This window comes from Penaeus japonicus, unplaced genomic scaffold (assembly GCF_977035675.1).
Source record: "Penaeus japonicus unplaced genomic scaffold, GWHDUDI00000001_assembly GWHDUDI00000001, whole genome shotgun sequence".
NCBI classification, from domain to species: domain Eukaryota; kingdom Metazoa; phylum Arthropoda; class Malacostraca; order Decapoda; family Penaeidae; genus Penaeus; species Penaeus japonicus.
The window spans coordinates 21,107,780-21,120,279 of record NW_028234403.1 but is presented as its reverse complement, the minus strand read 5'-3'; the positions used below and the strand labels follow the sequence as shown (position 1 = coordinate 21,120,279).

The 12,500-nt window shown below is 35.2% G+C and overlaps 2 protein-coding genes across 3 annotated transcripts in view; both read right to left on the bottom strand.

The window, feature by feature from the left end:
* Positions 1 to 573: 573 nt before the first annotated feature.
* Positions 574 to 11,682, bottom strand: LOC122261070 (uncharacterized). The gene is made up of 4 exons (XM_086542921.1): positions 11,670 to 11,682; positions 11,294 to 11,306; positions 10,493 to 10,661; positions 574 to 10,402 (listed from the first exon to the last, which is right to left on the bottom strand). Exons 1-4 carry the CDS (start codon positions 11,680 to 11,682, stop codon positions 806 to 808), a joined length of 9,792 nt encoding a protein of 3,263 aa, XP_086399047.1. The 3' UTR covers positions 574 to 805.
* Positions 11,550 to 12,500, bottom strand: part of LOC122261069 (alpha-1-inhibitor 3) — a 30,557-nt gene continuing 29,606 nt past the window's right edge. For both annotated transcript variants that reach the window (XM_086537310.1, XM_086537304.1), the window contains exons 26-27: positions 12,132 to 12,500; positions 11,550 to 12,002 (exon numbers count right to left, since the gene is read on the bottom strand). The exon at positions 12,132 to 12,500 is cut by the window's right edge and continues 39 nt beyond it. In XM_086537310.1, the coding sequence (XP_086393436.1) occupies positions 11,964 to 12,002; positions 12,132 to 12,500 (408 nt within the window). In that variant the 3' untranslated portion in view covers positions 11,550 to 11,963. The remainder of the gene's footprint in view (positions 12,003 to 12,131) is intronic.

Here is a 12,500-nt window from a genome sequence, read left to right as displayed (position 1 = left end):
TAATTAAATCAATCAACATCATTTTCGTATGTATTATTTAAATCCCATTGACAATTACATGATGAAAGAGAGAATGATAATGGTAATAATGATGATGGTAATATTGAAGGACGATGATGAAAATAGTATTGGTGATGATATCGATGATATTAATGATGCTGTATAATGATGGAAGCGCTGTTAATTATTACAGTAGTGAAATTAGAAATATACACAAGTAAAGGTACAATAGTGGCATTATACGTGTAACAACATGTATGTGATAATACAAACATGAAACGAATTGGAAAGGGTACTGAAAAAAAAATCAGGATTAGTTTAATGATTTTGATATCAACATAGCAGGATGGAGGATGTACATGATAACAACAATGGAAAAACAAAACAAAAACAAAACGATAAACGTATTGTATATTTATTGAAAACATGATGCAACGTGGTAACAAGTGATCAACAATAATTACAATATTTATTGCATCGCATTGTGTATCGACTATAACGATGGCACGAAAATACATTATAAGCTTAAGATAAAAATACATCTCTAATAATGTTACAAAGGAAAACGAAAAAGGTGTTGATGAATGATGACTAGATGATATCTAAGATGACTAAAAGATTAACGATCAATTCAAAAACGAAAAAGAAAAGGGATAATTTAATTCACGCTGTGGAAAATTAAGATAAACAAACAAACAAAGTCAAAATGTTAACGGACCGAGGACAGTTTAGTAAATAAACTGATAAAAGATTATATTGCCACTTACTAAGTTCGAAAAAAATGAGACATCATTTTCTTACCTACTTATTTTCCATTTGGTCTCTTCGTAAACATCATAAACAATAGTGGTTGACTAAATCTTGGACGGTCTATGCGTTTCGACATTTCCTTCCCGTCTGGTTGAAGCTTTTCAGATTCGAAATTCACCTCAGGAGGGTTCGAAGTGTCGAAGGAATCATATTGGCGACTATTACGTCCCGAATGTGCGTTTTGTTTACGTTGTGATTGTTTATGACGTGATTGAGAGTGTATTTGTGAATGGGAGTCGGTTTGTGATTGTTGATATTGCGCTTGGGACTCAGTTTGTTGTTGTGGTTCTAGAGTGCGGATTTGTGACTGTCCATCTTTTGACTTAGAGGTAATTTGTGATTGGTTATATTGTGGTTCTATGGTGTGGCTATGTGAGTGATTATGTTGAGACTCTAATTGTTTTTCTTGAAAGGCTTCGCGTGAAAAAAATATTTGACCTGTTTTAACTCGTTGTTGTTCCGGCGGAGGAATTTGTGTCTCCAGTTTATTACTTTGCTTACTTTGTGCCCTTATTTGGTCATTCTGTTGATCGGGCAACGGGAAAGGAATATCATGATTTATCTGTTGTTGCAATTGACCATGAATATTTTGTGATTGTAGGTGATCATGCTGGCTCTGTGGGCGTAAGTGACCTTGTTGACTGTTTTGCGATTGATCTTTTTGGCTAAGTGGTAATTGATCATTCTTGGTACCCTGCAAAGCCTCCACGCTTTCCTTAGAATGAGGCGTGTGTGACAGTAGATCGTGGTGCACGTTATGAGGGAGCGCGTGGCCATTTAACTGAATTCTTGGTCTGACCTGACTGTTAACTGAGCTTTGTAATCCAGTTCTGGAATTTTGTGTATTTCGTGTGTCGCGATTAATATCTGGAGTTGTTTTAATAGTGGTTTGCTGTATATGGAGGTCTTGATGATTGTGTAATGTGGTCTGGTTATGTTTGTTCTGAGCTCTCAGCCGGAAGTTGCTTTGTAGATTTTGAGATTTCGGATTACTGTTACTTACATTTTCTGAATTGGGGTGAAGATCAACTGTTTGAGGCGCGAAATGATTGCTTTCTACATTTGATCGCACCGAATTATCACCATTTTGTAAACGCATTGGTTCAAAACTATTGAAAAAGGGGGTTAGTGATTGCGTGAGCACGATCTTTTTTATAGGTGACTCAGTGCTGTTTTCGTCTAGATTATGAGCCTTGATGTCATGATTTCCCATGACTTGAACTCGTATGTTGATGCTTTGTTGGGTCATGCGATCTGTTTGATTTTGGAGTTGGACTGTCTCGCTATTTTCTTTATTTTGGTTTTCCCTCAAGATTTTTTCCCCAATCTGTGGTTCTGGAAAGTAATTTTCTTGGTCTTGAGCTTGGGTGCGATTGTTTGTAAAATTGCGTGAACTTTCTAAATTTCCGACTCTATGATTTTGTGAACGTTTATTGTTGACAATTACCATTTTCTGAGGATTTGGGTGGCCAATTAAGAAAGAAGTGGAAAGGATATTACTATTGCTAGTATTTTGAGTTTCAAAGTTTACATTTAGAAAGTCACTTCTTGCCTGATTATGTGTTGTAAAGACTCCCTCACCCTGTGACATTGGTGGACTCCTTTTGGCGTTTTCAGTCGGAAAGTGTTCCGGTTGCTGATTTCGTGAAGCAGATTCCACGTTTCTCGTATTTTGAGACGAAGGATTGCTGTTGGATTTTAAGTTTGATTGACTTGGGATATTTTCTTTATTTTGTGATTCGAAGTAATCATATTCCCTGAGAGGAGGTTGCAATAACCCTTTTTGCAGATGTTCTTGTTCTGTCTGTAAAATGTCCAGATTTTGAACATTTGCATTATTGTTTTCCAAGTCATCTGAGTCATTGTTTTCCAGGAGTTGTCGTTCTAATGATCCACTTTGGGAATTGATTGATTCTGAATGATCTGAAAGTCTTTTACCGAGATTTAGTGAACCTGTGTTAATTTGACTCTTTTGTAAATCGAAAGTAGTTTGGGTATATTGAGGATTCAAATTTTTCTGAAAATTCTGTGTATCAAAATTGCTTTGAATTCCATGTGTTTCGAAATAATTGAATTCCCTCGTCGGTGGCTGCAATTGCCCACTTAGCAAATGTGTGAATTCTGATCCAATATTTTCCAGATTTAGAGATTGGATATTGTTGTTTTGCCGATTTTGCAATTGAAAATTGCCGTTTTCCATATTTTCAATTTGAAAATTATTGTTTTGCAAATTTTGAGACTGGAAATGATCCTTTTTCACATTTCCTAAATGGCCATTTACTATTTTTTGTTGTTCAAGTGATCCATTTTGCACGCTCGTTGATTCCGAGAGACTTTTTCCTAGATTCTGTGCAGTATGTCTCAAATTGATATTCTGAATGATCTTTGTATCTGGAGAACCCTGGATATTTTGCGACGTTTGAATGTTGTGCGAATCAAAATTATTGTCGGCATTTTGTGAATGGAAAGAACTTAGAATAGATTGTGATTGAACGTTTTCCTGATTTTCAGAACTGAAATTATTGCTTTCCAAATTAACTATGTTGGAAGATTTCAGTTTTTGGCTAGACGAATTATTTTGAAGGTTATTTGATTCTGATAAAGCTTTTCCCAGATTTGGCGAATCAAAGTGACTTTGAATGTCATGTGAATCAGAATTACTTTGAATATTTTGAAAATTAAAATTACTATGAAGATTTTGTGAACTGAAATCACTTGGTATAAATTGCGAACCAATATTACTTTGATAGTTTAGTAAATTTAGGTTGCTTTGATTATGTACTAATTCGAGATTGGTATTTTGCAAATCAAAATTACTTTGGTTATTGTGTGAATTCACATCGTTCCGAACATTTTGAGAAGTGAAAATGCTTGGGATTTGTGAATTTATATTACTTTGGCTTTGTAGATCGAAATTACTTTGAGTATTTTGAGATTGGAAGTGATCATATTCCCTAATCGGTGGTTGGAAAAGTCCGCTTTGAAGATATCTTAATTCAGAATCGAAGTAGCCCACATTCCGAGTCTTAAGATTGGAGTTTTGTTGAATATTTGATTCTGAAAAAGTGCTTCCCTGATTTTGAGACTCAGAATTGCTATAACTGTTCTGTGTGTTGCTGTTGTCTTGAATACTCTTGTTACTTTGAAGATTTTGTGAGTGTGAATCAGAATTGTTCAGATGTTGTGGAACGAAATTGTTTGGAATAGTTTGTAAACCGAGGTGGCTTTGAGTGTTTTTTGAGTTGAAATTACTTTGAATATTTGGTGAAGCAGAATTAGCCTGAATATTATGAGAAAATGTAAAATCGACCTTTTCTAGATTTTGAGAATCGAAGTTATTGTTTTTCAAACTTCCTAAATTGGAGTTCTCCGGATTTTGTCGTTCAAATGATCCATTTTGCAAATTCTTCAATCCTGAGAGGGATTTCCCTTGACTATGGTGCTCGGAATCTCCTTGATTATTCAATGAACCGGAATTGCTTTTAATTGTTTGGATGTCGAAATTACTTTGAATATTTTGAAATTTAGATTTGATTTGACTGTTGTCTGAACGAAGATTATTGTGGAAATTTTGTGAATTGAAAGTGCTTGGAAGAACTTGAGAATCACTGTTAATTTGATGATTTTGAAAATCGAAACTGTGTTGAATATTTTGAGACTGAAAATGATTGAATTCCCTAATTGGTGGTTGAAAAAGTCCACTTTGAAGATGTTTTAACTCTGATTCGAAGACTTCTAGATTTTGAGACCTGAAATTACCTATTTCCAGATTTTGAGACCTGAAATTACCTATTTCCAGATTTTGAGACTTTAAATTTTCCATTTTTTGTTCTTCTGGAGGTCTATTTTGCAAAGTCGTGGATTCTGAGAGACTTTTCCCGAGATTTTGACTACCTAATGATTCGGTATTGCTATTTGGAATATTATGTGAATCAAAATTACTTCGAACATTTTGGGAGAAGAAATTATGTTGAGTATTATGCAAATGGTTATCACTTTGAACATTTTTCGAATCGAAGTTACCTGGAATATTTTGTGAGCCTAGATTACTTTGGCTATATTGTGAACTATTGTTTGAAATTTGCTGTACCTCAAAATTGTCCTGAACATTTTTGGAGAAGAAATTATTCTGAATATTTTGCGAATTCGGATTACCTTGAACATTGCTTTGAATATATTGTGAATCGGAATTATTTTGAGGATCTTGTACATTAAAGTTATTGGAAATATTTTGTGATTCAAATTGGTTTTGAATATGTCCAAAGCTGAAACTGTTTTGAATATTTTGCGGAACAGGACTACTCTTGATTGGTTGTTTGACATTAATCTGACTTGAATCTGACCCGACACTAGAATTTTGTGCTTGGAATTTAGTCTGGAGAATTTGTGTGCCCACAATGGTTTGAGTATTTTTAAAATCAGCATCATTTCGAGTAATTTGTGAATTAGAATCCCTTTGAATAATCTTAGGATCGTCATTACTCTGGTTATTTGATTCAAAACTATGAACATTTTGCGTGCCGATATTATTTTGAATATTTGAATCAAAATTACTATAAACATTTTGAGGGGCAAAATTACTTTGAATACTTATGGAATCAAAACTATTCTGAATGTTTTGAGGGCCAGAGCTGCTATGAACATTTTGTGATTCAAAAAGACTTTTAGATTTAAAGTTTCCATTACCATTGATATTATGCTGAACATGCGAACCAGAATTCTTTTGATTATTAATTAAACCAAAATTATTTTGAAGATTAGGTGATTCATGAATGCTTTCAAAATCACTTTGATCTAAGAGGACGTTTCCTGTTTTTAAAGTCTGGACAGAGGGAATATTCAAAGGATTATCAGTAACAAATCTTTCCCTAAGTGACTGATTTTGAAACCCAATTTTGAACTTTGAAGTCAGAGATTGGTTTTGTGAAGGGTGAGTTTCGAAGCTGCCTATTTCTAAATGATGCTCTTCTAAACCGACGTTTAGTAAGTTTTGATTTTGAGATTGGAAGTTACTCTGACTTTGAAGTTGTGGTTGGAAGTCACTCTGACTTTGAAGTTGTGGTTGGAAGTCACTCTGACTTTGAAGTTGTGGTTGGAAGTCACTCTGACTTTGAAGTTGTGATTGGAAGTCACTCTGACTTTGAAGTTGTGGTTGGAAGTCACTCTGACTTTGAAGTTGTGATTGGAAGTCACTCTGACTTTGAAGTTGTGGTTGGAAGTCACTCTGACTTTGAATTTGTGATTGGAAGTCACTCTGACTTTGAAGTTGTGATTGGAAGTCACTCTGACTTTGAAGTTGTGGTTGGAAGTCACTCTGACTTTGAATTTGTGATTGGAAGTCACTCTGACTTTGAAGTTGTGGTTGGAAGTCACTCTGACTTTGAAGTTGTGGTTGGAAGTCACTCTGACTTTGAATTTGTGATTGGAAGTCACTCTGACTTTGAAGTTGTGATTGGAAGTCACTCTGACTTTGAAGTTGTGATTGGAAGTCACTCTGACTTTGAAGTTGTGGTTGGAATGCACTCTGGCTTTGGGGTTGAGATTCGAAGTGATTCTGATTCTGATTTTGATTCAGAAAATCATCTTGATTATTAATGGGACTTTGAACCTGAGATTGGAAGTCACTCTGACTTTGAAGTTGTGATTGGAAGTCACTCTGACTTTGAAGTTGTGGTTGGAATGCACTCTGGCTTTGGGGTTGAGATTCGAAGTGATTCTGATTCTGATTCAGAAAATCATCTTGATTATTAATGGGACTTTGAACCTGAGATTGGAAGTTATTCTGGCTTTGAAGTTGATTCTCGTTTTGATTCAGAAAGTCATTTTGATTTTTACTGGGAATTTGGAAGTTGTTTTGGTTTTGAAGTTGGGATTGGAAGTGATTTTGATTCATGTTTTGATTCAGAAAGTTATTTTGATTTTGAGGTGAGTGATTCTCATTTTGGAGTGGAGATTGAAATGTATTTTGAGTTTGAAGTTGAGATTGGAATATATTTTGAGTTTGAATTTGAGAAAAGTTATTCTGATTCTGAAGTTTAGATTGGAAATTATTCTGATTTTGATCATGAGATTTATTCTGACTTAAGTTCGTAAAGCTATTTAGATTTTTACTCTGATTCTGAGGCAAGTTATTCTGATTCTGAGTTTGAGTTTCGAATCTGTTCAGATTTCTATTCAGATTTAGGAAGTTATTCTCATTTTCGCGATGTGACTGAGTGTCTTCATTTTGGCTTAGAGAATGATTCAAAAAGACATTTTGATTTTGATTCAAGAAGACATTCCGAGTTTTATTTAGGAATTGATTGGTAATTTGGTGAATAAAGGCATTCTGGTTTTGATTTCGAGTATGAGAATTATTTTGATTTAGATTTAGAAACTGAAATATATTTTCACTTTTAATTTGGCTTTGTGTGTCGAAATCGTTGTTATAACTTTGATTTTGAGGTTGGAAGCTATTTTGATTTTGATTTTGTAAATAGTTCTGATTTTGATTCTGGAAATGATTCTGATTTTGACTTTGAAGTTGGAGGCTATTCTGAGTTTGAGTTTGAATGTGGAAATTATTTTGATCATTGATTTGAGTTGTGAAGCTGTTATGAGTAAGATTCTGATTTTGAAAGCTATTCCTATTTTGATTTTGAAGGTGGAAGTTGTTCTGATTTTGAGACTCTAAATCATTCTGATTCTGATCATGGGAATTTAGATTCTCAGGTTGGAAGCTTTTTTGATTATGAGTTTGAAAATTGTTATTTTGGTTTTGTATTCCAAGAAATTCCAGATTTTTATTTAGTGAACCAAAGTTATTTCGATTTTGTGATTCAATATTTTGAATTTGAAAACTAGCATTATTTGCATTAATCTGATTTTGAATGCTAAAGTCTTTTCGATTTTCTGAGTCTAGATCTTCCTGAACATTGAATCTAATATTTCCTAAATTTTGTGATTCCATCTGTCCATGACTCACCTGAAAATTGTGCTGATCAGATAGATGGCTTTCATGAATCGTTGGCAGAGTATCACTATTTGCAGAGACGGGATGGTTTTTCAATAGAACTGTGTTTTCAGAGTGAATCCTTTTCATACCTTGGGATTCAAAGTCGTTTAGAAATTCATTTTCTTGATCTAGATGTCCAGTTGATAATGCAAATTCACTATGCAAAGTCTGTGGTGTGAAGTGTTCACTTTGTGGATGGTTCTGTTCTTTCAGCGTATGTGGATTGGCTATGTTGGTTAGCGGGTTTCTTCGATCTCTTAATCCACTTCCTTGGATATGTGAATCTTCAAGAACAAATGGATTTGACTGTAAGTTTTGAGGATGACTCTCCTTTGCTGACCCACCTCCTTGAATGTGTGGATCTGATTGTAGTTGCTGGGTATTTCTTTGCTCTCTCAATCCAATGTTTTGTATTGGTTGATTTGATTGCGTTTGAGGACTCTCTTGTTCTGATTGTCCTTTTAGCATAATTTGTGATCCAGATTGGAAAGTCTGTGGCACTTCTGGTCGTTCACTTGGAAGAAAAAATGATTCCAGTAGTTCAATTTGCCGCTCTGTTGTCGTGAACTGAGGGTTATGTATCGCACTTTGTACCTGGGATAAATTATTTACCTGGTTATGAAAGCTGGCGATGATACCGCTCTGAGTATGTGGATTTGATAGTGGCCTTTGACTACTTTGTTGTTCTATTAATCCACTATGGAGAACGAGTGGATCCAATCGTGAGTTTTGAAAATTTCTCTCTTCTCTTATTCCACCATCCAGATTATGTGGATGTGATTCTGTATTATGAGGAATATCTCGTTCCGATTGTGCATGTAAGAGAGCAAATGATTCCAAAAGCCCATTCTGCTGGTCTACCGAAGTGAAAAGATGAGCACTTGTCTTATTTTGCACTTGCAAGGAACTATTTGCTTTATCTTGAGAAATAATGACACTGGATTTAAGAGAACTATTGTGAAGAGTTGGTGGATCTGACTGTTCTTGTTTATGTTGCAAAACTTGGTTGTTCAATTTGATTCCTTCCCGGAATTGGTGGCTTGACTGAGTTTCGTGCTGAAATTGGTTGTTGTTGAACAGATTTTGATGAAATTCTGTATTATGTGGGAGAATTTCCTGATGAAATTGGTTTTTGCTGAAAATATTTTGTTGCTGAAATTGGTTATTTGTCAAAGTTTCTTGTTGAAATTGACTGTTATTTGGCAGGAGCTGAAGCTGAAATTGATTGTTATTTGACAAGGCTTCTTGTGGAAATAGGCCACCATTTGGTAAAATTTCTTGTGGAAAATTAGGGTTATTTATCATGTGCCGATGAAACTGCTGGTTCTGGGGAGAATTCTGTTTGCTATTCACTGACTTCTGTTGGTGAATTTGACCGTTTTCAAAAAAGAATTCCTCTCGAGATTGGATGTGTGGGTTGTCCCTCCTAAGTTGGCCATTGAGATTATCTGGCTGAAATTGGGCATCATGCATGTGTCCTAGATGTAAATTGTCACTATGCTGGGTTCGGTGTTGGAATTGGCTGGCATTCTGTTCCACGTAAAATTGATTGTCACTTTGAATGTTTTGTTCATAAAACTGGTTAGCAAATGGTTTCTTCTCTTGAAATTTACTGCTTTGTGAAGTATGAATTTGCATACGATCCGCAGGCAAAAAACTGTTATCAGGCAACGTATGAGACTCAAGCTGAAAGTGGCGGTTGTTTATCTGATCACGTGCCTGATTCTTTGGAAGATTCTGAGAATCTGAATCTCTGTTTTGTAAAGTACTATGCTCTATGTCTTCTACACTTTGTGAATCGAAGTTACTGTAAAAGTATTTAGGTGAGGAGTAAATTGTGCCCTCTGAACTGTTGGTTGGCAAATATGGAGATTCAGAACTGAAGCTTTCTGATTTCTGTGCCTCAAAGTTGTTGCTTTTCTGTTGCTGAAATAGATTGCTCTGTTGGTTTGGCAGCTCAGATCTGGTATTTACTGAATTTCTTTTCGTAGTAAAAATACCCTGAGCATTCGGAAGCTGCTGTGAATCAAAGTTGTTATTTGTAGACTGAAATTCTACATCGCTAAATTGTTGTATCTGCTTCCCTGTTGTGCCATTCTGTTGTGTTTGTCGAGTAAAATATACTGTCTGTGGCTTCGGTGAGTCAGAAATAATACCAATCCTTCGTATGTGATCTGTTTGCAGATTCTTTTGGCCATCAAAGTTTCTCAACAAAATTGATGTTGTTGACTGCTGAGTTTGTAAATCAATGAGGTCATTCTGCTGCTGAGTTTGCGGCCTGATATTTTTCAGCAATCTCCTCTGTCCAAACGTCTGAAGGGGCTGACGTGACAGGTAATTATTGGGTGCAGTCTGAGATACCAAGTAGTTGTCTGGCAGAGTCAGGTGGACGAAGTTAGTGTCGTGTTGAATTTGTGAACCTTCATATTGAGGGCGAATTTTATCATTCTGAATTATCTGTGGCCTGCTCTGACCACTTTGCTGAAATACTGATGTCAGTTGTTCATTTTGCATCAATTCTGGTTGTAGGAAAATACTCTGAACAAGCGTTCCCATTGGGCCTTGTTTTGTCATAGATTCAGGTGCAGAAGCGCCATTCTGTACAAAATATGTTTGCGAATTATCATAATGCGGAAACTGCGATTTTTGCAAATGACTGGATAATGGAAATCGTGACTTACTGGTCACTTGTGGATTACTGTCCATTTGCGGGTGACTGTTCTCAAAAAAATGTGCCTGCATGTTATAATTCCTTGCAAACGATGATTCAAACTGGTTTTTGACTTCCGTCTGCAAATCTTGCTGGCTAGGTCGTTCGAACTTGCTGAAGAACGTAGGTCTACCAAAGTTTGCGTCCCTGAAAATAACATATTGTATTAAATTAAGTAATTGCAAGGGAAAATGATAAATTATATTATGTAGACTTTATAATAAAACCTAATGGACACTGCTGACGTATTTCTGCTATTGATAATATTTGTTATAATCCTTCAGGATGTGATGCATATATATATATATATATATATATATATATATATATATATATATATATATATATAATATATATATATATATACATATATATACATATATACATATATATATATATATATATATATACACACATATATATATATATATATATATATATATATATATATGTATATATACATATATATATATATATATATATACATATATATATATATATATATATATATACATATATATCAAATAATGTACTAAAAACGTGGTATAAAATAGCAATGGAAAATATATATTTAGAATATGACGAGTTATTCAGTTGTAGATCCAATACATATTGTACAAATCAAAATTAGTGTATTCATAAATTACCATAAGATTTGAGGAACGAAGCAATGAATTCATTTTCTAAACGGTTATCAAAAAATATTTTTATACAATTAACTTTATTTGAAAAGTGGAAAGGAGTGAATATGTATCCCATTGCCAAATCCCGTAACTTACGTTAAGATGTGTCCTTGAAGGCAGAGAAACCAGATGCTCTTTCACTGCCACCAAAAGAAGGGAAGAGGACGACCATTTAAGGAGTTTTTTATATGTAGATCAACAGTTTCTTCTTCCCAGCTTTGGAAGTCTTGCTGCTTTAGTTTTAATATCTTAATTCAACCCAGTAACCAGGCTTCATTTATGTATGTAAAGAGGGAAATTTTATAGGAGGATAGGGGTACCCACACCGTTTTGTAGCATATAAAGAAATATCTTTGAGTTGTGTGACACTTTTATTGGTAAATGTTACAAGAAATGTAATTCAGAGTGAATTCTGATAATAATAACAGATAATTAATAATGCATCTGTTGTGAAATCCTTTAGGATCTTTACCATAAGCTGTCATTACTGCTCTCCCATCACATTTTATAAAGGTGCTTTCTTTTTAATTGTATTTTTTTTAACATAATCATGGAAACATGATTAGAGATTCTGCATGCATTTTTAATGCAGCTGCTATTGTGCTGCATGGAAATATATAGTTATGAAATGAATAAACATGTATCAGATATCTAAAAGTAAACATGACTAAGATTAAAGTGCATGTGCAAGTGCATAACTAAGATTTTATGAGGGAGTGCAAGTGCTGGTGTCTGCTGCACTTCTTATGAAACAGCTGCCTTCGCCTCACCGAGTGCATCCGTCAATGGCCGGGAAGCTGTAACTCTGTAAGGAATAACAATAAAACTATTAAATCTGAGTAATTTCTTACTGACAGAAGTAACGTCGCACTTAAGCCACCTATTAGCAGTTAGGTAAAGCTTGATCACCACAAAATTGCTATAGCTGACTTACCTTGCTGACAGCGAACTCAGGCTGATAGTAATCGTAGACGACTACCGACCCAGGCTTAGTGTTCTCTATCTCCACCTCACGCGAGATGCGGAAACTGACACACACTTCCTCTCCGGCCGTGAACTCCTCGATGTAAAAGGACACTTTGCTGCCGTCCACCTCGTAGCGCTTAACCACATTACGGTTTTGTCTCACAACCGACTTGAGGTCCTCCTTCTCTGGGATAAAGCCAGAGATAAGGTTGACCTCGATGACGGCCATGTTGGACTTGCCGTCAGGAAGGAGGTAGCTGGAGCAAGCCTTAACTCGCTTGTTGATGCAGCCGCCGCTCGGGTCGTTGGTAGCGGTAACGTTGAGAGCGAAAGCATC